Below are 26,186 nucleotides of genomic sequence, written 5' to 3' on the forward strand. Positions count from 1 at the left end.
GAGTTTTTTTTCTTTAATGTTAAATGTTAATCGCGACAAACACAAAATAAAATCGAATATTAAAAACATACATATGTATTTAGATGCCAGTTTATGTAAATTAGTCAAATTTCACTGTTAGCTTGATAGAGAAAAAAAATTTCTTCAAGTCAAGGGATTGCTTTACTCAACCGAACCCAAATCCGTATATGTAATTTTATACATGCACATAAATATTTCTGGAAAATTAAAAAAGTTGAAAATTGTTGGCCAGTGTAATATACGATGTTCCACAAAAAAAACTACACCATCGGTTTTTTTGATTAAGAATTACCAAAGAAGCTTAATGCTATACAACTATGTATAATTGCAAAAAAGTCTCTTGATGTATTGCATTTTTTAAAACTAAATTCGATATGAACAACTTTAATTAATTAAAAAAAAGGTACGTATACGCCTTAGTGACCAAGTGCAATAAATGTCAGATGTTAGTGGTGTAGATGCTCGCATTATTAAAGGTCACTATTATTATCTATAAGCCCTTCCACTTAACGTTCATAGCTTGCTTAAGGTAAGCTGTTTGACGGACTTGGTTTTAATTTTCCTATTTTGGTAGAATCTGTTTTAAAAAATTACAGTTGAAAAAAAAAGACTCTTTTTTATGAGTTGTGTCTCATTTGTTTTTCACTATATCAGGCGAAAGGCCTCATTTTGCTCAATGAACATAGCGATAGATTATTTAATTTCAAAAACAATTAGAGATGAATTTTCATAATGAAAACTGTTACTTTTTTACAAGCTTTGTCTTGAAATTTACTTTTTTAAAGTTAATTACAGAAGACCACCCTCTTCATTTGAATAAAAAAGAAAAACCAAAAAATAATTTTTAACATGGTTTGTTTTTCATGACTACAAGTGTAAGTTAAAAAGAAAAAACACTAATTGAGTATAGATTTGACTAGAGGTGAAGAACATAATAGATTGAGTACATTTTAATGGGAACCCCTAAGAATGTTGTAATTTTGTGATTCCATTTTTCAGATCATAACCTATTCGTCCAGAATAAGATTTCAAAAAATATCGTCACCCATTGAACTATGAAAAATCCCCTCACGAATTAATTTATCTGTTTATTGCAACAAGTAAAATCAGTCTTAAAGAATATTGTGAGCCGACTACACGATTTAAGCTGCGTTACCATGAAGAATTATTTACTCTCTGTTTTATTATATTCAGCAATCTTTTGTGTTGTCCTTACAAGTGAAAATTATGGTATGAACTAAGTTTCTTAAATTAAAGAAGAATTTTGTAATTCTTTTGTTTGTCTTTTTTTGCAGTTTGTCCAAAAATAAAATCTAAACAACAATGGGAAGGTGTTACAGCTAAAAAAGTTTCAAATCAAACTGCACCCATTCCACTTGTGATAATTCACCACACTGTATCGAATGCGTGTGAATCCTTTATAGAATGTGTACCTATCTTACAAAATATTCAAAGCTATCATATTTTGAAAAAAGGTTTCAATGACATTGGATACAAGTAAGTCTACGTTACACATTTTCTAAATATACGTTATGACAACGTTCCACTCTTAGATGAGTAGTTTTTAAGTTCATTTCATTTATCGTCAGAATACAAATACACAGTGAGCCTGAACAAGTTTAAGGTTGACCTAAAATGACGACAAAAACTAAAGATGAGGCTTTGTTCCTGAAGGCCTCAGCAATTATAATCCGTTTTTACCAAAATCGGATTAGCTTCCTTTTTGGAGATACCCCCCGTAAACGTGTTTTTTTCGAGAAAAATTCATATCAACGCAAGGCTCGAGTACGGTAACTTAGGCGCCGAGAATTGAAAACGGTTTTTAGTAGAGGTATTCAATACAATCATTTTTGGTTTTGGGAGGGAGGGTCTATGTCCCCCCCTTTAGGCGGGAGGGGCAGTTTTCTAAAAAATCAAACAAAAAATTATTAAAAAACAATGGCAACACTTACAGTTATGAATGATACCTTTTTCAAAAGCTAGAATTGTACACTTAATTATAGTTTTTTAAACCAAGTTATTTTAAACAGTTATTTCCGAAATAATCGATTCCAAAGTCAACAATTGTGAAAAAGAAGTTTAAAAAAATACATTGAATACTATTTTTGTCAAGACTTTGGGTTTCATTACGGGATAAATTGATAAAGTTAACTACCTCAATAAATTCCTTATCAAATACTGAAAACCATATGTTTCTATGCCTTTTAGTTTTTGAGATAATTGAAAAATAGGAAAACTACATTTTTTATCAGGCTCACTAATGAGCGTTCTGGTACCACACTGGTACTAAGAAATTTTATTTTTAAGATCCAATTTTAAATGGAAATAAAATAAATTCATGGAATCGAAGTAGATTAAGCACAGTACTTTTTAATTTTTGATTTTTGATAATGGCAAAGCAAAATAGTCAAGAAAATAAAAATAAGATAAAGAAAGTAGTTTTCCTATTTTTCAATTATCTCAAAAATTAAAAGGCATAGAAACATATGGTTTTCAGTATTTGATAAGGAATTTATTGAGGTAGTTAACTTTATCAATTTATCCCGTAATGAAACCCAAAGTCTTGACAAAAATAGTATTCAATGTATTTTTTTAAACTTCTTTTTCACAATTGTTGACTTTGGAATCGTTTATTTCGGAAATAACTGTTTAAAATAACTTGGTTTAAAAAACTATAATTAAGTGTACAATTCTAGCTTTTGAAAAAGGTATCATTCATAACTGTAAGTGTTGCCATTGTTTTTTAATAATTTTTTGTTTGATTTTTTAGAAAACTGCCCCTCCCGCCTAAAGGGGGGGACATAGACCCTCCCTCCCAAAACCAAAAATGATTGTATTGAATACCTCTACTAAAAACCGTTTTCAATTCTCGGCGCCTAAGTTATCGTACTCGAGCCTTGCGTTGATATGAATTTTTCTCGAAAAAAACACGTTTAAGGGGGGTATCTCGAAAAAGGAAGCTAATCCGATTTTGGTAAAAACGGATTGTTATTGCTGAGGCCTTCAGGAACAAATCCTCATCTTTAGTTTTTGTCGTCATTTTAGGTCAACCTTAAACTTGTTCAGGCTCACTGTGAATAGATGTTATCTAAGATTTTATTCATAATATTTTTTTAGTTTATATTTTAAGTTTTTTCGTTGTTCTTTCTTTAGCTTCCTGATTGGAAATGATGGCCTAATTTATGAGGGATGTGGATGGAATATAGTAGGAAACCATACTCGAGGTTATAATCTAAATTCTTTAGGCGTAGCATTTATTGGAAATTTTACAAGTAAGTTTTTTCTTTTTAAATCATGAACATTTCATGAGTATTTTTTCTGCAGGTCACCTTCCTTCACCAAATGCATTTAATTCATTAAAAAATCTTCTACGATGTGGTGTTAACTTAGGTGAGCTAAGTCCAAACTATAAAATACTAGCTGCTCGCCAAGTTTCAAATACAATAAGCCCTGGCCTACCAATATTTGGAGAAATTCAAGAATGGGACAATTGGTTACAGGGTACATACTTTGAAAAGTATGCAATTTCAAATTGATAAAATGAGAGTAAATTGTAAACATAAATTAAATAAAAAATAAATAAAGGGATTTTTTTTTTTAATTTTTATCAACAATTGCTATAAATAAACTCTATAAGCTGTCAACAATCAACTTAAGTAAGCAGCTACTTTTTCCAATCGAGTATCTTACGCACTCGAGAACTCAAAAGCAGAAAATAACAGATATTTTATCAACAATCTGACCACCAAGAGGAAACTTCTTTAGTGCTCTACAAGTTGCACAATCTAAAATAGAAAAACTTGAAAAATACCTCAAAACACCTGTTTAGGAAGTAGGCTCCGTAATCTATGTTTGAACTTTCGACATGGTTGGCTCTAAAAAATTCTTACTTTTTTTGTAGGCATCGTAAAAAAATGATTGAAACGTCAAATAAAAGGTGAAATAATAAGCTTTCATATGATATAAAATTTATTATAGGTTGTTATTCAAAAAAATGGATTTAATGGTGTTAGAAGAGAAAAAGATTGATTTTTTGCTTTGTTGGATGAAAATTGATTGGCTTCAAAAAGTTCTAGCTTATAAGCTTATAAGGCATTTAAGTTTTAATATGAACATTATCTCTTTTTAAGGTGCCCTTTTTTAATGAACTCGTAAAGTAAAAAGAAGAAGACAACATAAAGTATCAAAAGACAAAAAATAAACAAATCAAAACAAAAAAGTAATGCAAGTGAGTGATCTTTAGCTTAGCTAAAGCTTATAATGATAAGTGATTAACAATCCATTCAAATCATTTAAGTTGAATATTAAATCTATTTAGCTGATTGTTTGATTGTTAAGAGTTCAAAGTTTGATTGGCGTTTTGATTATAATTTATTGGTTTTGTTGTTTGCAATCGGCTTTAAGTGCCGTAACAGTTTTAAGATCGATTCAAAGATTCTAGATCTCCCCTTCTATGAAATGAAGCGTCTACAAGTCTAAGTATAACAAATATAGGTAGTTACTATAAATTAGATACATTATGTTGTGTAAACGACCAAGTTTAATATTCTTCTGTGAAAAAAATTGTATATGTATATATTCATATGACTTATGACACATGTTTTTGAGGGATTTTTTATGCTGAATCTAATGACATAAAAATAGAGTAAATACGATTCCTCTAAGAAAAGTTATTGCTGATTAAAAGCAAGGGTGCTAATTTTTTGACTCCAACGGGTAAAATTATTATAAACGAAACCCATATGAAAGGTATCATAACAGCCAACATAAATTTTGTTAATTTTTTAAACTTGATGAAAAAGTTTCTTTTCTTATAAGAGTTAAGCATCTAAAAAGTCTTAAGTTAAAGGGTGTTTTTGTTTTAAATGATGAAATTCGAAATTAGTACCACAAAAACTGGGACTAAAATGTTACACCAACAAAAATCGGTACATATGTAATGTCGGTACATTTATAAAAGAAACTAAGATCTAAGCAGTCTATACAAATATTTTAGGAGAAAGGGTGTTTTTTTTTTTGGGAAATAAGGAAATTAATGAAACCCCTTACGAAATTTATTAAAAATATTGTCTTTATCATGGGAATTACGAATAAAATAAAATAAGTCCATACATTATTTTCATGTGAAAGGGTTTTAGGTGTGGAGAAAATATGGGTATATTTGAATAAGTGAGTAATACTAGTGGTATCCTATTGAAATTCAGCAATTATGTTACTTTTGAGATTAGAAACAAGAACCTAAAGTGTCTCTAAGAATATTATTGTTAAAAGGGTGTTTTTTGAGTGAGAACAAAAAATGACTCTAATGAAATTTGGTAAGAAATTTTTTATTTTTTCGAAGAGATAGTAAAATCTGTAATTGTTCCCAAAAAGCCAGTGATTCCTTTTATTTTTGGTTTCGATAACAAATTAAACGTTTATATTTAAGTTCTTAGACGTTTTATACGAATCATTGACTTTTTGGGAACACATACAGATTTTACTTTCTCTTCGAAAAAACACCTTTTCACCTAAATTCACCCCAAAATTCTTCATTGTTCTCGAAAGAGTTCTCAACTTAAGCTCTTTCCAGTGTTTGCCCATTTTGTTTTTGGGACGCTCAAGATTCCACTCATCTTTTTCTCATTATTTTTTTTAGTTCACAGATTTGAAAATACGTTAAGCTTTGCAAAAGGCTCTTGTGCGTTGCAAGTAGAGCCTACTATTGCACGTGTATTAAGGTACACGTGCTACACGTGTATTTAAATAATTCGTGCCGAAGCACGTGTATTTGTAAATACACGTGTATTTATATTTACACGTGTATTTATATTTACACGTGTAAATAGCGTTCGAACAGGTAGATTTGGTGGCGATTTCCTAAAATATGTATTATATTGAATGAAAAGGATATTGTTCAGGTTTTTGCGGTTATTGGCTAGATTTACACATTGAAATTACACGGAAAATTTAATTGGAAATTCTTATTCAACCCTAGCCATATAAATCTTGGAAAAAAATTTTGACCCGATTCCCATTATTCTAAGGAATAATCTCAACAAAAATAGTGTGTCAATTGTCAAAGCTGTTTTAAAGAAAATATTGATGAAATGGATATTTTTGAGATTATAAATTATAAGATGCTTTTTTTCACAAATTTAAAGACCACTAAATTAAAGACCACTTTTAAAAAATATGAGGGAACACAAGAAAACAAAATTAATTATGAACAAAAATGACGTTTAATTTTGAATATTTTTGAATTTGACATTTTTTTTTGTTATTCTGTAGAATAGAGTTTTTTTCATTGAAAAATTCAATTTTGTTATCTGATTGTTTATGAGCCTAATAACTTTATTCGTCGAACAATTAACTGACTGTTTATTAGAAGATTGAAAAATCGGCTCTAAAAAGTAAAAAAATAAAGCAGATTAGATTAGATTACCAAGCTGCCAAGCAACAAAACATATAAAATAATTAAATTGACTCCATGGAGTCCCTTTAAATGCCGTCCAAGGGCTCCGGTTGTTCCACCGGGACAAGAAAAACGGTTGTTTTGTTGTGAACTACATAAGTCACAGTAGGCATTTGTCCCTTCTCGGTGGGCATATTGCCATACCCAACTCCTTGGCTTCATATTTTAGTTTTATTTTAAAATTTATTTTGATTGAATTTGTCGCTTTATTTATAAAACACCTTTTACACTTTCACTATGAACTTAGTAAACCATATGATCTTCAAATAAACGGTGATTAACAAAAAAAAAAAAAAAACATGTAACAGTTGGTACACTTTCTTCTGAGAAAGACACAGTAGGCAATATGCAAATATATCTTGGAAAAATTTATTAGCTTTTTTTTAATGAAAAGGCACATCATTATTTTTAATTTTTGAATAAATTATTTATAAGGTCTTCAAAAAGTTCAAATACTATTTTTCCAATTCGAACTATTTATTTGCACAATAATCTTCAGTTGTTTAGTTTTAAAAACTTTTATTTTACCCCCAAAAAGCAAAAAAATCATTTTGTTTCGTATTTACACGTGTAAATATAAATACACGTGTATTTAATAAATACACGTGTAAATAAGATACACGTGTAAACGTTTTTTAGATACACGTGTACACGTGTATCGGGTACACGTGTAATTAAATACACGAACAAAATCGTAGGCTCTAGTTGCAAGACACACCCTGGGATTATGTGTTTGACCCAGTACTGGGGTGATCACTCACTTCATAATAAACAGACATTTTTTTAAGCCTCTGCGTTAAAATGGAGCAAAGGCAACACAAACTTTATATTTTTTTTAAACTTGTATAGTCTTTTAAATTAAAAATTATAGTACAAAGCTCTTCAATATAGATGCTTCTATTAATAGGTCTCATTAAAGAATGACGATAGTGATCGTAGTTCAAAATATTGCTTCGGAAGTTAAGTTTTTACAATTTATTCTTTCTGTTAACTTTAAAGCCTAGCGCAGCTGAAGCGAAACGATATTTTCCACACAAAAATAGCTCAACGAAATCTTGAACGAAATTCAATTTTCTTAAACACAATTTATTTAAAAAAATTTATTTTGAAATTCAATTTTTTTTTGCCGTAAAACTTATTTTCTCATTTTCTTTGAACCGACGATATGTTGACATTTTTATTTTTCAAAAACTTATTAAAACAATCTGGTTTAAGGAGAAATTCCCACAAAAACAGGTTGGTTTCCTTTTCTCCTTGTTGATGTCAGTATTCCCACAAAAGGGAATTTTTCCCCCGATCCCCAGCACTAGTTTGACCGTATCTTTAACAGTAGTCTCAACTTGATGGTTTGCATATAAACATTTATTGTTTAGCTTCAAACTTTTATGACATTGTTTAAAATTCAACAAAAAATGAAGATAAACAACTACTAAACAAAAATCTTAAACATGTTTACTGTATTCAGTCTGTATTCACCTACTCAAAATAATCAGATAACATTTTAAGAACTCTTCAACCGACCCGTGTTCCTAAAAGAAAAAGTAGCAAAAGACAAAATATAAACAAATCAAAAAAAAAAAGTGATTCACTGAAAAAATCCCCTGATCACAGGTTAATTTTCAGTTCGAGTTCAATAAAGTTTGATGGAGGTATATTAATCAGTCTCAGTGAATATTGTGAGTCGAAGAGAACGTTCCACATACAAGCTTGTTATAATGAAGATCTTCACGTTATCTGTTGTTATACTCGGAGTGATCTTCAGTGTTGAGAGTGAAAAGAACAAAGGTTCAACTAAAAACAAACTAGGAAAACCCCAATAGTAGAAAAACAGAACCAATTTTTGTTTATCTATTTCTCCAGATTGTCCAACAATCAAGTCGAAACGCCAATGGAGTGGACTTGCAGCTAAAAATGTCGACTATCAAACTATTCCAGTTCAATATGTGATCGTTCATCACACAGTTAGCCAGGAGTGTGACTCTTTTGCAGAATGTGCAACCATTTTACAAAATATTCAAAATTATCATTTTAGCTTGGGATACAGTGATATTGGATACAAGTAAGTTATTTAAGGTTTAGCTTCGTTAAGCTTGGATTGCAATCCAACAAAATCATTTTATTTGTATATTTATAATCTGTTAAACTGATTGTTTGATTGTGAAGAGGTCAAAGTTTGATTGCGTTTTGATTATTATTTAAATAGAGATAATGAAGTTTGGTATAGGAAATTGATGTGTATTAAAAATAAACAAACACAGGCGGTAAATACAATTGAAATTTTTGTTGTGAGCAAACTCCCCCAGACTATTTTGGAGGCACAAAAAATATTTGTTTTAAAATCAGTTCTCTCGATTAGGTTGAAAAAATATTCTTTAAGGCCTAATTTATTCACTCCCCATTAAATTTACAACCGTCATTAAAAAGGGGAAATTTTAAAATTTGTTTGCGATTTGACAGTTTTCTAATTTTTAATGGAATGTGAATAAATTAGGCCTAAGAGGAATAGTTTTTTGGTAATGCCATGTTTATTTGTTATACCTAATATTCATATTTTATGAATGCATTATATATTGACAAAATGTATACCTACGAATATGGGAGAAGTAATGATATCTTATTCAAAACCTCGTTTATTTTCAAACTGAAGTAAAAAAACTTTCGAAAATTTGGGATATTTTCCACGACTTATTTTATGGTAACATTCGAGCTCAAGTTCATCTACCAAGTCTTCCCTTTCAAACCTTCCACATTAACCGCATGCAAATTTTTGTATGTCTTATATTACGTAAGCCTTTTTTAAAATAGGATTTGAATTTTTGTCCCATTTGGGTAGAATATCTGTACAAGTACCTACATAGCCAAATTGTTTCCTTTTTCTTCATTTTTTAATAAAATCTTCATTTTGTAATCTATTTTATTATTTATTTAACGTTTTATATGAAGATATAGTGGAACAATTTAAGATACAAAAATGGCAACAAAAAGGGAACCGAAGAACGTCGATAATTAAAAATACTTTTACTTAATAGGTTAAAAATTGATATTCTTTTTTTCTGGACAAAAACAATTTATTTTTTTTAATTTTGCTGAATTCCATAAATTTAATGATACCTAAATTTTGTGATGATGATCAATTAAACCATTTAAAAGAATAAAAAAGTTTTCAATAAAAAATAGTTACACATATGCCACAGTGACCCTGTGAGATAAACCGGACAAAATAATAACAAAAAAATGTTTCCTAAGCTGTAACTACATAGCTTTAAACCAAGAAAAGTAAAACACAGATAAACTTTAAATTTCAGACATAATTTTTTAAAGTTTTTTAAGGGTAGCCTCCCGGGTACTACTTTAGTGGTACTAGTTTGCATAAATTAAATTAATTCTCTAAAATCCCCCAAAAATGAAACACTCATTACTTTTATTGAAAACCAGTTTTTTTTTAAACTTTTAATTTTGTACGTAGGTACCTAACTGTAACTTTTCAAAACGCATTTGGTAGTTAAATATTTTTTTCTCTTTTCAAAAAATCAAAGCTTCCTCATTGGTAATGATGGATTAGTTTATGAAGGATGTGGATGGCATAAAATTGGTGCTCATACCTACGGTTACAATCGTAACGGTACTGGCATAGCTTTCATTGGAGATTTTACAGGTAAAAAGACAAATTATTCATAGTGAATTCTGATTAAAAAAAATTATTGTTGCAGATAAACTTCCCTCGCGAAAAGCTTTAAATGCAGCAAAGAAACTTCTACACTGTGGAGTAACTTTGGGCGAATTAGGACCAAGATTCAAATTGTTAGCTGCTCGTCAAGTACAAGGTACAATAAGTCCTGGATTGCCAATTTATGGAGAAATGCAAGAATGGGATAATTGGTCTGAGAGTCCATGAAAATAAAATTGAAAAAAAAAACACTGCTGAAAATACTCAATAAATAAAATTCTTTTGACTATTTAAAAAAAAAAAAAACTAAGGGCCAATTTTTCAATAGTCAGTTAAACAGTCAGTTAGTACTTATTCCTAAGGATAGAGAAAAAATCAATTTTTCAACAGGCAGATATAGCTTATTCCTAAGAATAAATCTATCCACTTCTTTCAGAGACGAATAAAATTATTCTAAGGAATAATCTCAATAAAAATATTGTGTCAGTTGTCAAAGCTGTTTTGAAAGAATTTTGAAAAAAATACAGTGGAAAACAAGAAAACAGAAACAATCATGAATAAAAATGACGTTTAATTTTAAATATTTTTGAATTTGACAATTTTTTTTTGTTATTCTGTAGAATAAATTATTCTTGATTGAAAAATTCAATGTTTTTATCTGATTGTTTATGAGCCTAATAACTTTATTCGTCGAACAGTTAACTGACTGTTTATTAGAAGATTGAAAAATTGGCTCTAAATTGAATAAATTATTGTCAATATTTTCTTTGGCGAAGACTAAAAATAATTTATTTATTTTTCAAATGAAACTATAGCCCTCTACATTTCATACAAAGTACTTTTACATCGATGAACCATTGTATATATATTCTTATATATATATACAATGGATGAACAAAAAATTATACCAGTTAACTCTTAGCATGGACACAATCCAGTTGCACATTAATATGGTGAATATCAATTTTTACCAAGCTTAACTTCCTGTGTTCAATTGTGTATTTGAAAAGTATTTTACACATTTAATATAAAAATTATATTTGATAAGTATTAATTTCCTTAAATAAATAAAGTATTAAACTTTTATAAAAAAAAGAAACCTAAAAATCCTAACACCAAAATAATCATATTGAAAATTAAATTGAATACTCACAATGTTTTGTGCCCATCCAGTCATAACTACGCCGTGAGTAGAACAGCAATACAACATAATAATGTTGTATTGCTCTACTTATTAACCTTTTTTTTATTTAATGCACTACTAGGTCGTTCTTATTGGAAAGGTTGCTTAAAATACTAAAGCTTTTTATTTCAAAAATTCATAAAAGAATAATTTTAATTTAAATTAAAAGAAAATTTAAAAAATAGTTTTTAAAATTACAAAAAAAAATGCATTAAAGACAAAATAGAAATAAGAACAACATTTAAAGAAAATTCATAAGTCGGTTTTCAAAAAAAAATTTTTTTATATCCAAATAATTTTTAATAGTTATCGCATATCGCATAGTTTCGGAGTTCCAAGCATGCAAACCTTTAAATGCATTTTTCTCGAAAAAGTGCCAATGGCGTATGGAGCAAATCAAATCTTTGGGTGACAATATGGCAAGTAACGTCAATCTTGGTCCTAAAAGAAATTTCATTGGCCTAGACTTTAGCCCCCCGATAAAGACAGTCTGAAAGCGGTTTATTTTCTGTTGATGTTGCATTATGATATGCATAGAACACTGGCCGATAGGAGGACATGCACAAAAGTTAGGCAGTTTTAAATTTTTCTTTGGCCAGCAACAAAAAGAGATGGTCGTCAACTACTTTCTCTTCCGATAACATGCTCTGGCTAGGATGAGGCTTAATCTCCTTTTTTAATGCGACAATAGAAAAAAAAAATCGAAGTGGATATAGAACAGCCTTAGGACACTCTAGCTACATAGCTGGCGCTGTGAGGTGACAGGCTTACAAATCATAAAGAGCGACAAATTTCCTAACCTTGCCACTTGTTATGATTTTTTTTTATTTATTTATTTATTTATTTATTTATTTATTCAGTACAGCTAAATACTAGCTTCAATTTACATTAATTTACAAATTTTAACAAAACATTAAAACATTATATTAGGTATAAATTACAAAATCGAGTAAAAATTTGATTGAAATTTAGGAGATAAATTAAGTGATTGGTCAAATAAATTATGAAATCTATTATTGAAAACATTAAATAAACTGAACATTACATTTAAAGGAGAAAAACGTTCGTAATTGGTACGATAGTTTGAGATTAATATACTATTGGGGACATTTCTGAAATTGCGTTGAGGAATATTAAAATTAATGCGAGACAAAAGGTGCAAAGAGTCTATTTTCCCATTAATTAATTTTACAATGAACGAAAAACATAAATAAGACCTTCTATTCTGAAGACAAGGCATGTCAATAAGTTTGAGTCTGTCTATGTATGGGGGGAGGTTGTAAGGGTTGTCCCATCCTAAGCCTCTTAAGGCAAACCGCAAAAACCTTTTTTGAACTCGTTCTAGCCTCGCTATGTGACACTCATAATGAGGTGACCAAACCTGACAAGCGTACTCTAGGATGGGTCTGACAAAAGTTACAAATAGCTGTTTTGCAATAAAAGGATCGGAAAACTGACGTGACTCTCTCTTAATCCAACCGAGAAGCGAATTGGCTTTATTGCTTATGGAATTGATGTGTTCAATAAATTCCAGTTTAGGATCAAATAAGACACCAAGAACAGAAACTTGACTTACATTCGACAAGGAAACTCCATTTAACAAATAATTGAAAGGAATTTTAGATAGTTTTCTCGTAAAACTCATAAAATTACATTTATTGACATTAAGAAGCAAACAATTACGAACACACCAATCGAAAAATGAGTTAAGGTCACATTGCAACATTTCACAATCACGAACATTAGAGACGGTTTTAAAGATTGTAACATCATCCGCATAAATAAGGCAATTCGAATGTTTCAAGACGGATGGTAAGTCATTTATGAATATTATAAAAAGTATAGGGCCCAAATGGCTGCCTTGCGGTATTCCAGAATTAACACAAAAGTATTTTGATGGACAACCATTGAAAAGCACCGAGTATGATCTATTTAATAAATAAGATTGAAGCCACTTAACAAAGTTTTCATTAAATCCAAGAGCTCTCAACTTACTTAACAAAATTCTATGCGAGAGTTTGTCAAACGCCTTGCTGAAGTCTGTGAAGACGCAGTCTAACTGTTTCTTAGTTTTAAATGACTCAATACAATTTTCGGCAAATTCCATGAGAAAAGTCACGGTAGAGCGGCCTTTTGTAAATCCGTGCTGATTTGGGACAATAACTGATTTAACATAGAAAGACAAAGATTCACAAATAATAGCCTCAAAGAGTTTCGGAATAACCGACAACTTTGCTATAGGTCTATAGTTTTGGACCTCGTCTTTTTTTCCTTTCTTATGTAGAGGGATAATAAATGATTTTTTCCAGATACAAGGAAATACACAAGAAGATAACGATAAATTAAAAAGTACAGAAAGAGGTGACAATAATTGACTTGCACAGTTTTTTATAACAATAGAAGGTATACCATCAGGACCAGGTATACAATTGTCGTCAAGATTAGATATAAACTTTGAAATGTTGTCAGTATTTATAACAAAGTTTATATCAGTCAAGTATGAAAAAGGTTTCAAAAAGTCAAATCTTTGACAATTTTCGTCAGAATTATCACAGATCGAAGTATCACAGTTTAAAGTATCACAGTTTAAAGTATCACAGTTGTTAGTATCACAGTTAAAGGCGCCTTGAAAAAAGTCTGAAAATAATTGTGTAATAACTCGAGGGTCATGGCTAGACATTTCATTTGACTTTAGAACAGATGGATATGGACACGAACTTTTTTTACTATTAATAAATTTCCAAAAATGTTTAGGATTCATTTTGAGATCTCTTTGCACCTTTTGTAAATATTCCAGATACTTTAAACTTGTAATTCTATTAAAGTTATCTCTAGCTAAACAACAAGAGATAAAAGCATATTTAATTTAACAAAATCAGTTTTTTTAAAATTAAAAGTATACAAATTTTCAGTGAGATCATTATGAAAATGATCCGAGTCAAGAAAAGTAGAAAAAATAAGTGATGGATGATGATTATCTTCTTTTACTAGAGGCTCGCTTGATTTTTCAACAGTAATATCTGCATCTGAAGTTGTCAAAACCAGGTCAAGAATTTTTCCATTAGAATTTAATACATCGTTAAATTGTCGTAGTCCAATTGAAGTTAAATCATCAATAAATTTTGAATCATCGGATCTCAGATTTCCAGCTGGCAACATTTTATTTGTTTCAGGACATCGAAACCAAGTAACATTGCTTAAATTAAAATCGCCTAGGCAGATTAGTTCATCACGATATTCTAATAAGTCGTTGACAAAACTTAAGAACTCATAAGCCTTATTGTAGGCATACTGCGGACTTCCTGGGACAATATACATCGTTACAATATATAGGTTTTTGTTTTTTAAAGATATTTTAACGCAGATAAATTCATTGTCAAGGGCTACAGGAACATGAACTGGTGTAGCTATAAACGAAGATCTTACGGCAATCAAGATTCCGCCGCCTACCGTATCAATATTTGGATCCGAATATCGGTCACGTCTAAAAACATTAAATGTGCTATCAAAAAGTTCAGAGTCTTTGATGCCAGCATTCAGCCAGGTTTCAGTAAGAGAAATGACGTCATAGGAGCAGGAGGTTGTAGAAAAGTAAACCTTGTTGGTCTTAGTCCGAAGTCCTCTTACATTTTGGTAAAAAATGTCAATTATTGGCGACGATTTACTTGTCTTGTCAAATTTTTCCGAAAAGGGTTACGAATATTGTTCCTTTTGTTTACAAACTCATGGACGATAATTTTATCCGGCCAAAAGGTATGATCCAATAGTTCATTAAAAATGTCATTAGTAACATAGAGTTTAAAAGAAGCGTAGTCAGGATTTTTTGTTGGTAGTTGTTCAATTTTAAGTTTTGAGTTTGGAAAACGTGACTTTATATGTGTACATATGTTATCACAACTTGTATGAGGATCGAAATTAGATAAAAATATACATTTAAATCTGTCTGCTGCTTTAAGTGGGACATCAAGAGAAGATTCAGATTGCGCAGTTCCAGAAGATTGAATAGTTTCGTTGATAGGTGTTATGGACGATAATGAATGCGAATATTTATAAATATCAACTGATGACAATGGCAATATTGAGGATGAAGACGTCGTACACAAGGTCGATAAAGATGATGAAGTTGAAGGTGTTACAGATGAAAACGGGAAAATTTGAATTAGTGCATTAGAAACAGGTGTGATAGTTGACGTAGTTGATATTGTAGATGAAGAGGTTGATGACGTAGAAATGGTTGTAGTTACACATGTTGACGACGACATTGATGACACTGAGGACGAAGAAGATGTAGTGGCGCATGATGAAGGTTGTGGCGATGAATGTGTATTTGAAGAAGTTTGCTCAGATGTTGTAGGAGTTATTGAAGATGTGGAAGTTGAGGAAAGTATAGATTGAGGAGTTGGAGTAATACTTGACGAAGAGGGGATAGGTGTTTTAGGAAATGGAAGAGAAACAGAAATGGGTGTTTCTTTAATAATTTTTTTTGTACGGGTCTGCACAATCGGTGAGAGCGCTGCATTTGCTCTTTTGAGAGTATTTCTTGTAACACGTGAAATACTGGGACGATCGTTATTTGTTGGAGATTGATTACAAGATGGTTTTTTTAAAAGGTCAATTTTAGGGGTTTTAGGTGTGATTCCTTTCGAAGTGGTTGAATTGATGCTTGTTAGCTGCTCAGATATAAAAGCAACCGCGTTAATTAATTTATCAACCTTTTCGTTTAAGGTGTTAATGTCTACTCTGAGAGAGTCAATTATATTTGAATACATTTTAAAAAATTCGTTGTGATGTGACTTGAAAATTATTAATAGTTTTTTATTGTTCTTTTTTGAATTTTTTAATTTTAAGACAAAAATTTTTATTTTAAATTTTTTTTTTTTTTTTTTTTTGTAGTTTTTTTAAAAAAATGAGATACGGCCCTGCTTAAGTTGCCTTTATAAATTTAAATTTATGTGAAATTACCTAGAAGTAGGCAATATATTTTTTGTGGTAGATGTGTTCATGTATAAAATGCCTCAAGGTATGCAATATAAAGTTTATATAGTGATTCACATACAAATAAACGAAATAAATGAAACAAAGAAACAGTGTAAAATGTACTTATCACTCAAAGAGAACACTGAAACTGCTCAAAAATAGTTTTCAATTGTTAAATGTTTAATTGCACTTCAATAATATTTATTTATTTATGAAAAAGAACACTTATTTCTTCAGCAACGAATTAAGTCACAATTCACTTTAAGTAAATAAATAAATGTCAACAAAATTTAAAATGTTTATATAAATAATACAGTCAAATTTAAACAAATAAGGGAGACGGATAAACAGCACGTCAGGCACAAACGAAAGCAGGGTTCGGACTTGATAATACTGGTTTACAGGCAAAATGGACACTCAATCCCACTATTTTTTTCGTACGTACTTTGACCTCAGGAACTCGGAAATCACTTTAAAAATTACAATGGATACGTTTTCGAGATATGATTTTTCAAAGTTTTTTGTGGTTGTTTTTTCCAGCCTAATTAGTATTCGGGCTATATCTTGAGTAGGGTCAATGTGGGTAAATGTAAACAGGGGTAAATGAGAACATGGCTCATAACAAGCTTCAGTTAAATCTCTTTGACGCATACATAAGTACAAATCGCGGACGCATGTATCTTTTAACTTATACGTAAAACTCATTGATGTCAAGAGAGAATTCATTCGATGAGCGTATTTTCCGTGAAAGATAATTTTTTAAAGTGTAAAACAAGTCGTTAGTCTTCCAGAAAAATTAAATATTTTTGCAGATTCAATTAAGTCAGTATAATTTGCAAATACTTTTTAGTTTTTAATTTTGATGTAGATTCTATGTGAAACAAACAAATTTTAAAATACAAGACATTTATGTCGATTTGCATGTGTTTACATTCACCCCAGAATATTTTTCATAATGGGTAAATGTAAACAACGTATTCTGGGGGTAAATATAAACATGTATTTTTGCTGAAATTATTGGTTTTAATAAAAATAACGTATTTTTAGTCAATTACTATTGCTAAAGTGCCGCGAAATCACATTTTAAAGTAGCCAACACCATTATTTTCAGTGGATGGTGTTGCAAAATCGGTCTTTGACGTAAAAACAAAAAAAATATGACGTTCACAGCTGCTGAGGATGCATATTGGGTGCCTATATAAAGAATCAATGGAAGAAAACAAAAACTTTTATTGGAATTTGAAAAAGTTTTTGTCAAATATCTTCTTGAACGTTTTTCATGTCGTTATCCATATGATAAAGAGGAAATTCTAAATTTTAAAACACCGTTTACATTTACCCCGAATTTGTAAAAAAACAGAAACATGGTGGGGTATTTGTAAACATGCCATATTTGAGAGTAATTTAAACAATTTGGGAAATATTTGTTTATATTTATAAAGAAGAATTGCCATCATTTCATATTTGCATTTGAAGATACCATTCAAGTTGTTCCGTGAAAACATATAAAAATCTAAAGTCGAAAGAAAAAAAAGACATGAAATTGTTTACATTTACCCGCATTGACCCTAATAAACGACTAATCTGAACAAAAAAGCCGGTGACTGAAAGCTAAGTAAATAAGCAACAACAACTTTTCTGGGTCACTCCAGATGTTTAAGTGCATTGTATTTAAACATTTAAAAAAAAATCGAGTTTTTAAAGAAAATTTTTGCAAAAAAAACTTTATTAGGTACTGAAAGAAAAAATCAAAATCTTTCGAATCCTAAAAGTTTTAAATTTTGTATAGTACGCTTTCTGGCAAAGATAAAAAGATACTTTTCTTTAAAACCTATGGATAAATTTTAAAGATATGACCATTTTTGCAACGATCAGAGTTTTCGACTTTTTCTGTTACTTTTTGAATTTTTGTCTTTAACTTGAAAAGCAAGCAGAATTTGACAATTTTTATTTTGTAATTTTTTGTAGATAATTAAATTTCCTATCGATGTGTATCCTTTAAAAAAAAATTAAAATTGAAATATTGTAAAAAACTTAAGAAAAACTATTCATAAAAGAGAAAAAAAAACGAAATTTTTGATGTTTTTACTAAATGGTCTTCTTTTATCATTTGAGCATTTATAGATATTGAACATGTTAAAGAGAAAAGAAGATACTTTATCTTTCAACATAATGGTCACAAAAATTGAATACGGCTAAAATTGGATAAAATATGGACTTTCAAAATTTACTGCTTTTGGTCTTTTTGTGATTTCTTACACTTCCAATTTGTTGTTCCATTGTTCGATAACTAATCAGAAATCAAGATGTTATCAGTTTCGGAAAAAATTATGATGACTCACGAATATTACACAACCTAGGTCATGAAGAGGTTAAATAGGTGTGTGCACTCTCAATCTTATTGCGTAGCACTCATATTCAATGATTTTTGAACAAAAGAAACTTAGGAGACAAAACAAAATACGTTATTTGACTCTCCTCCGTCTACGATTGAGGAACTGTTAGGGTTACTTACAAATTCATAAAAAAAGAAAATTGGACAAATCTTAATTTTATTCTACAAAAAATGTATGTAACATAATCCATCTTTCAAGCGCTCAAATCTTCCCAAAAGGTATTCATCAGTCCTGTTTATAATTATATTCATGAGATCTTACCAATAAGATCAACAAAGTGCGACCTAGTCGTGAGTTTAATTTATAATTTCTTGGATGTTTGTTGATTGATATTAAACTGTACTTGCATCGATCCTGATTGGAACAAATCCAATCGCTTGGAAGCAGTCTACACCCATTTTTCAGGGTTATTATTCGAGTTAGGTACACCACATAAAAAAGAGACAACATATATAAAACTGTATCAGATCTAGATACCCCCAACGGTAATGAAAAAAATAGTTAAGAAAAGGTAAATAAATTTGTGACCATGTGTCACACCTTTGTTGCACGAGTCTGATCTGTCCAACGTTGTCGTCATCGTCAATGGATTCCATTTTGATATAAAGCTGCCGCTGTGCTGCAACATTTTTACTCAATAAATTTTATACCTTTAGAGCGTGCAGTGAACACACAAGAACAAGATCAATAAAAATAAAGGTAATAACGGCGACAGTGTAACTGAATTAAAATTAAAATAGATAGTGAACTGCATCGCAATTGAATTGATTGCTGCGACAAAATAATTGAATCACCGACCGTCACCGGATGAAGTGATTGTCGTTCTATGTTTTTAGTTTTTTGCTTTTCAATTTATCCCTGCTGATTGACTTTGAATTAAGTTAGAATAATCAAGTCTTGTGGCTGATTTCCTGATGGTTTTGAGACTGAAAGGTGATTTATAGATTAGATTGTTTGAAGTTTTTAAGATTTATAGAACAGAAGTTTGATGAGCTAACAGATGTGCAACTGGATGACATGAATCTAAAAATCAATCAAAACATGGTTAAAAAGTAGAAGAAACAAGCACCTCTGAAGAGAGTAGGTATTTTATAATTTTTTTTAATTTCAAACTATATTTCATCATCTTTATCGTTTGAATAAATACGGTGACTAAAGTCTTCGACTAAAATCGTCGACTAAAGTCGTCGACAAAAGTCGTCTTCGACTAAAAGTCTTCGACTAAAAGTCTTCGACTAAAAGTCTTCGACTAAAAGTCTTCGACTAAAAGTCTTCGACTAAAAGTCTTCGACTAAAAGTCGTCGACAAAAGTCGTCGACAAAAGTCGTTGACAAAAGTCGTAGACAAAAGTCGTAGACAAAAGTCGTCGACTAATAGTCGTCGACAAAAGTCTTCGACTTAAGTCTTCGACTTAAGTCTTCGACTAAAGTCTTCGACTAAAGTCTTCGACTAAAAGTCTTCGACTAAAAGTCTTCGACTAAAAGTCTTCGACTAAAAGTCTTCGACTAAAAGTCTTCGACTAAAAGTCTTCGACTAAAAGTCTTCGACTAAAAGTCTTCGACTAAAAGTCTTCGACTAAAAGTCTTCGACTAAAAGTCTTCGACTAAAAGTCTTCGACTAAAAGTCTTCGACAAAAGTCGTTGACAAAAGTCGTTGACAAAAGTCGTCGACTAAAGTCGTCCACAAAAGTCGTCCACAAAAGTCGTCGACAAAAGTCGTCCACAAAAGTCGTCGACAAAAGTCGTCGACAAAAGTCGTCGACAAAAGTCGTCGACAAAAGTCGTCGACAAAAGTCGTCGACAAAAGTCGTCGACAAAAGTCTTTCACAAAAGTCGTCCACAAAAGTCGTTCACAAAAGTCGTCGACAAAAGTCGTCGACTAAAGTCGTCGACAAAAGTCGTCGACAAAAGTCGTCGACAAAAGTCGTCGACAAAAGTCGTTGACAAAAGTCGTTGACAAAAGTCGTTGACAAAAGTCGTCGACTAAAGTCGTCGACTAAAGTCGTCCACAAAAGTCGTCCACAAAAGTCGTTGACAAAAGTCGTCGACTAAAGTCGTCCACAAAAGTCGTCGACAAAAGTCGTCAACAAAAGTCGTTGACAAAAGTCGTAGTAAAAAGTCGTAGACAAAAGTCGTCGACAAAAGTCTTCGACTAAAAGTCTTCGACTAAAAGTCTTCGACTAAAAGTCTTCGACTAAAAGTCGTCAACTAAAAGTCGTTGACAAAAGTCGTTGACAAAAGTCGTCGACTAAAGTCGTCCACAAAAGTCGTCCACAAAAGTCGTTGACAAAAGTCGTCGACAAAAGTCATCGACAAAAGTCGTCGACAAAAGTCGTCAACAAAAGTCGTTGACAAAAGTCGTAGACAAAAGTCGTAGACAAAAGTCGTTGACAAAAGTCGTTGACAAAAGTCGTCGACTAATAGTCGTCGACAAAAGTCTTCGACTAAAGTCTTCGACTAAAAGTCTTCGACTAAAAGTCGTCCACTAAAAGTCGTCGACAAAAGTCGTTGACAAAAGTCGTTGACAAAAGTCGTCGACTAAAGTCGTCGACTAAAGTCGTCCACAAAAGTCGTCCACAAAAGTCGTCCACAAAAGTCGTCCACAAAAGTCGTCGACAAAAGTCGTCGACAAAAGTCGTCGACTAAAGTCGTCGACAAAAGTCGTCGACAAAAGTCGTCGACAAAAGTCGTCCACAAAAGTCTTTCACAAAAGTCGTCCACAAAAGTCGTTCACAAAAGTCGTCGACAAAAGTTTTCGACTAAAGTCGTACACTAAAGTCGTCCACAAAAGTCGTCGACAAAAGTCGTCGACAAAAGTCGTCGACAAAAGTCGTCGACAAAAGTCGTCGACAAAAGTCGTCGACAAAAGTCGTCCACAAAAGTCTTTCACAAAAGTCGTCCACAAAAGTCGATTACAAAAGTCGTCGACAAAAGTCGTCGACAAAAGTCGTCGACAAAAGTCGTCGACTAAAGTCGTCCACAAAAGTCGTTGACAAAAGTCGTCGACTAAAGTCGTCGACTAAAGTCGTCGACTAAAGTCGTTTGTCCACAAAAGTCGTTTGTCCACAAAAGTCGTTCGTCCACAAAAGTCGTTTGTCCACAAAAGTCGTTTGTCCACAAAAGTCGTCCGTCCACAAAAGTCGTTTGTCCACAAAAGTCGTTTGTCCACAAAAGTCGGTTGTCCACAAAAGTTTGTTGTCCACATAAGTCGTTTGTCCACAAAAGTCGTTTGTCCACAAAAGTCGTTTGTCCACAAAAGTCGTTTGTCCACAAAAGTCGTTTGTCCACAAAAGTCGTTTGTCCACAAAAGTCGTTTGTCCACAAAAGTCGTTTGTCCACAAAAGTCGTTTGTCCACAAAAGTCGTTTGTCCACAAAAGTCGTTTGTCCACAAAAGTCGTTTGTCCACAAAAGTCGGTTGTCCACAAAAGTCGGTTGTCCACAAAAGTCGGTTGTCCACAAAAGTCGTTTGTCCACAAAAGTCGTTTGTCCACAAAAGTCGTTTGTCCACAAAAGTCGTTTGTCCACAAAAGTCGTTTGTCCACAAAAGTCGTTTGTCCACAAAAGTCGTTGACAAAAGTCGTTGACAAAAGTCGTTGACAAAAGTCGACGACTAAAGTCGACGACTAAAGTCGACGACTAAAGTCGACGACTAAAGTCGACGACTAAAGTCTTCGACTAAAAGTCTTCGACTAAAAGTCGTCGAATAAAAGTCGTCGACTAAAAGTCGTCGACTAAAAGTCGTCGACTAAAAGTCGTCGACTAAAAGTCGTCGAATAAAAGTCGTCGACAAAAGTCGTCGAATAAAAGTCGTCGACAAAAGTCGTCGACAAAAGTCGTCGACAAAAGTCGTCGACTAAAGTCTTCGACTAAAAGTCTTCGACTAAAAGTCTTCGACTAAAAGTCTTCGACTAAAAGTCTTCGACTAAAAGTCTTCGACTAAAAGTCGTCGACTAAAAGTCGTCGACAAAAGTCGTCCACAAAAGTCGTTTGTCCACAAAAGTCGTTTGTCCACAAAAGTCGGTTGTCCACAAAAGTCGGTTGTCCACAAAAGTTTGTTGTCCACAAAAGTCGTTTGTCCACAAAAGTCGTTTGTATACAAAAGTCGTTTGTCCACAAAAGTCGGTTGTCCACAAAAGTCGGTTGTCCACAAAAGTCGGTTGTCCACAAAAGTTTGTTGTCCACAAAAGTCGTTTGTCCACAAAAGTCGTTTGTCCACAAAAGTCGTTTGTCCACAAAAGTCGTTTGTCCACAAAAGTCGTTTGTCCACAAAAGTCGGTTGTCCACAAAAGTTTGTTGTCCACAAAAGTCGTTTGTCCACAAAAGTCGTTTGTCCACAAAAGTCGGTTGTCCACAAAGGTTTGTTGTCCACAAAAGTCGTTTGTCCACAAAAGTCGTTTGTCCACAAAAGTCGTTTGTCCACAAAAGTCGTTTGTCCACAAAAGTCGGTTGTCCACAAAAGTCGTTTGTCCACAAAAGTCGGTTGTGCACAAAAGTCGGTTGTCCACAAAAGTCGGTTGTCCACAAAAGTCGTTTGTCCACAAAAGTCGTTAGTCCACAAAAGTCGTTCGTCCACAAAAGTCGTTCGTCCACAAAAGTCGTTTGTCCACAAAAGTCGGTTGTCCACAAAAGTCGGTTGTCCACAAAAGTCGTTTGTCCACAAAAGTCGTTAGTCCACAAAAGTCGTTCGTCCACAAAAGTCGTTTGTCCACAAAAGTCGTTTGTCCACAAAAGTCGTTTGTCCACAAAAGTCGTTTGTCCACAAAAGTCGGTTGTGCACAAAAGTCGGTTGTCCACAAAAGTCGTTCACAAAAGTCGTCGACAAAAGTTTTCGACTAAAGTCGTCGACTAAAGTCGTCCACAAAAGTCGTCGACAAAAGTCGTCGACAGAAGTCGTCGACAAAAGTCGTCGACAAAAGTCGTCGACAAAAGTCGTCGACAAAAGTCGTCGACAAAAGTCGTCGACAAAAGTCGTCGACAAAAGTCGTCGACAAAAGTCTTTCACAAAAGTCGTCCACAAAAGTCGTCGACAAAAGTCGTCGACAAAAGTCGTCGACAAAAGTCGTCGACTAAAGTCGTCCACAAAAGTCGTCCACAAAAGTCGTTGACAAAAGTCGTCGACTAAAGTCGTCGACTAAAGTCGTCGACTAAAGTCGTCGACTAAAGTCGTTTGTCCACAAAAGTCGTTTGTCCACAAAAGTCGTTTGTCCACAAAAGTCGTTTGTCCACAAAAGTCGTTCGTCCACAAAAGTCGTTTGTCCACAAAAGTCGTTTGTCCACAAAAGTCGTCCGTCCACAAAAGTCGTCCGTCCACAAAAGTCGTTTGTCCACAAAAGTCGTTTGTCCACAAAAGTCGTTTGTCCACAAAAGTCGGTTGTCCACAAAAGTTTGTTGTCCACATAAGTCGTTTGTCCACAAAAGTCGTTTGTCCACAAAAGTCGTTTGTCCACAAAAGTCGTTTGTCCACAAAAGTCGTTTGTCCACAAAAGTCGTTTGTCCACAAAAGTCGTTTGTCCACAAAAGTCGGTTGTCCACAAAAGTCGGTTGTCCACAAAAGTCGTTTGTCCACAAAAGTCGTTTGTCCACAAAAGTCGTTTGTCCACAAAAGTCGTTGACAAAAGTCGTTGACAAAAGTCGTTGACAAAAGTCGTCGACAAAAGTCATCGACAAAAGTCGTCGACAAAAGTCGTCAACAAAAGTCGTTGACAAAAGTCGTAGACAAAAGGCGTAGACAAAAGTCGTAGACAAAAGTCGTTGACAAAAGTCGTTGACAAAAGTCGTCGACTAATAGTCGTCGACAAAAGTCTTCGACTAAAGTCTTCGACTAAAAGTCTTCGACTAAAAGTCTTCGACTAAAAGTCGTCCACTAAAAGTCGTCGACAAAAGTCGTTGACAAAAGTCGTTGACAAAAGTCGTCGACTATAGTCGTCGACTAAAGTCGTCGACAAAAGTCGTCGACAAAAGTCGTCGACAAAAGTCGTCGACAAAAGTCGTCGACAAAAGTCGTCGACAAAAGTCGTCGACAAAAGTCGTCGACAAAAGTCGTCGACAAAAGTCTTTCACAAAAGTCGTCCACAAAAGTCGATTACAAAAGTCGTCGACAAAAGTCGTCGACAAAAGTCGTCGACAAAAGTCGTCGACTAAAGTCGTCCACAAAAGTCGTTGACAAAAGTCGTCGACTAAAGTCGTCGACTAAAGTCGTCGACTAAAGTCGTTTGTCCACAAAAGTCGTTTGTCCACAAAAGTCGTTTGTCCACAAAAGTCGTTCGTCCACAAAAGTCGTTTGTCCACAAAAGTCGTTTGTCCACAAAAGTCGTCCGTCCACAAAAGTCGTTTGTCCACAAAAGTCGTTTGTCCACAAAAGTCGTTTGTCCACAAAAGTCGGTTGTCCACAAAAGTCGTTTGTCCACAAAAGTCGTTTGTCCACAAAAGTCGGTTGTCCACAAAAGTCGGTTGTCCACAAAAGTCGGTTGTCCACAAAAGTCGTTTGTCCACAAAAGTCGTTTGTCCACAAAAGTCGTTTGTCCACAAAAGTCGTTTGTCCACAAAAGTCGTTTGTCCACAAAAGTCGTTTGTCCACAAAAGTCGGTTGTCCACAAAAGTCGGTTGTCCACAAAAGTCGGTTGTCCACAAAAGTCGTTTGTCCACAAAAGTCGTTTGTCCACAAAAGTCGTTTGTCCACAAAAGTCGTTTGTCCACAAAAGTCGTTTGTCCACAAAAGTCGTTTGTCCACAAAAGTCGTTTGTCCACAAAAGTCGTTGACAAAAGTCGACGACTAAAGTCGACGACTAAAGTCGACGACTAAAGTCGACGACTAAAGTCTTCGACTAAAAGTCTTCGACTAAAAGTCGTCGAATAAAAGTCGTCGACTAAAAGTCGTCGACTAAAAGTCGTCGACTAAAAGTCGTCGACTAAAAGTCTTCGACTAAAATTCTTCGACTAAAAGTCTTCGACTAAAAGTCTTCGACTAAAAGTCGTCGACTAAAAGTCGTCGATAAAAGTCGTCCACAAAAGTCGTTTGTCCACAAAAGTCGTTTGTCCACAAAGTCGGTTGTCCACAAAAGTCGGTTGTCCACAAAAGTTTGTTGTCCACAAAAGTCGTTTGTCCACAAAAGTCGTTTGTATACAAAAGTCGTTTGTCCACAAAAGTCGGTTGTCCACAAAAGTCGGTTGTCCACAAAAGTCGGTTGTCCACAAAAGTTTGTTGTCCACAAAAGTCGTTTGTCCACAAAAGTCGTTTGTCCACAAAAGTCGTTTGTCCACAAAAGTCGTTTGTCCACAAAAGTCGTTTGTCCACAAAAGTCGGTTGTCCACAAAAGTTTGTTGTCCACAAAAGTCGTTTGTCCACAAAAGTCGTTTGTCCACAAAAGTCGGTTGTCCACAAAAGTTTGTTGTCCACAAAAGTCGTTTGTCCACAAAAGTCGTTTGTCCACAAAAGTCGTTTGTCCACAAAAGTCGTTTGTCCACAAAAGTCGGTTGTCCACAAAAGTC

General features: G+C 33.0%; 3 protein-coding genes across 3 annotated transcripts; 2 read left to right on the forward strand and 1 right to left on the reverse strand.

The window, feature by feature from the left end:
* Window positions 1–1,121: 1,121 nt before the first annotated feature.
* Window positions 1,122–3,603, forward strand: LOC129909248 (peptidoglycan-recognition protein SA-like). The gene is made up of 4 exons (XM_055986304.1): window positions 1,122–1,251; window positions 1,317–1,518; window positions 3,175–3,293; window positions 3,346–3,603. The coding sequence occupies exons 1-4, from the start codon at window positions 1,179–1,181 to the stop codon at window positions 3,555–3,557; spliced, it is 606 nt and encodes a 201-aa protein (XP_055842279.1). The 5' UTR covers window positions 1,122–1,178; the 3' UTR covers window positions 3,558–3,603.
* Window positions 3,604–8,114: 4,511 nt separating this feature from the next.
* On the forward strand, window positions 8,115–10,664 carry LOC129910157 (peptidoglycan-recognition protein SA-like). Its single transcript, XM_055987428.1, has 4 exons — window positions 8,115–8,260; window positions 8,336–8,534; window positions 10,012–10,130; window positions 10,186–10,664. The coding sequence occupies exons 1-4, from the start codon at window positions 8,191–8,193 to the stop codon at window positions 10,368–10,370; spliced, it is 573 nt and encodes a 190-aa protein (XP_055843403.1). The 5' UTR covers window positions 8,115–8,190; the 3' UTR covers window positions 10,371–10,664.
* Window positions 10,665–14,972: 4,308 nt separating this feature from the next.
* Window positions 14,973–16,094, reverse strand: LOC129909728 (uncharacterized). Its single transcript, XM_055986801.1, has one exon. The coding sequence runs from the start codon at window positions 16,092–16,094 to the stop codon at window positions 14,973–14,975; it is 1,122 nt and encodes a 373-aa protein (XP_055842776.1).
* Window positions 16,095–26,186: the final 10,092 nt, after the last annotated feature.

Source organism: Episyrphus balteatus, chromosome 2 (assembly GCF_945859705.1).
Source record: "Episyrphus balteatus chromosome 2, idEpiBalt1.1, whole genome shotgun sequence".
In the NCBI taxonomy this organism is placed as follows: Eukaryota; Metazoa; Arthropoda; class Insecta; order Diptera; family Syrphidae; genus Episyrphus; species Episyrphus balteatus.

Excerpts from the sequence above, each read along its gene's own strand:
- LOC129909728 (XM_055986801.1), bottom strand. The coding sequence starts at position 16,094 with ATGTATTCAAATATAATTGACTCTCTCAGAGTAGACATTAACACCTTA.
- LOC129910157 (XM_055987428.1), top strand. The coding sequence starts at position 8,191 with ATGAAGATCTTCACGTTATCTGTTGTTATACTCGGAGTGATCTTCAGT. Across the intron at positions 8,261-8,335 it reads TGAGAGTGAAAAGAACAAAG|ATTGTCCAACAATCAAGTCG; the intron begins GTTCAACTAAAA and ends CTATTTCTCCAG. Across the intron at positions 8,535-10,011 it reads TACAGTGATATTGGATACAA|CTTCCTCATTGGTAATGATG; the intron begins GTAAGTTATTTA and ends AAAAAATCAAAG.
- LOC129909248 (XM_055986304.1), top strand. The coding sequence starts at position 1,179 with ATGAAGAATTATTTACTCTCTGTTTTATTATATTCAGCAATCTTTTGT. Across the intron at positions 1,252-1,316 it reads CCTTACAAGTGAAAATTATG|TTTGTCCAAAAATAAAATCT; the intron begins GTATGAACTAAG and ends CTTTTTTTGCAG. Across the intron at positions 3,294-3,345 it reads ATTTATTGGAAATTTTACAA|GTCACCTTCCTTCACCAAAT; the intron begins GTAAGTTTTTTC and ends TTTTTTCTGCAG.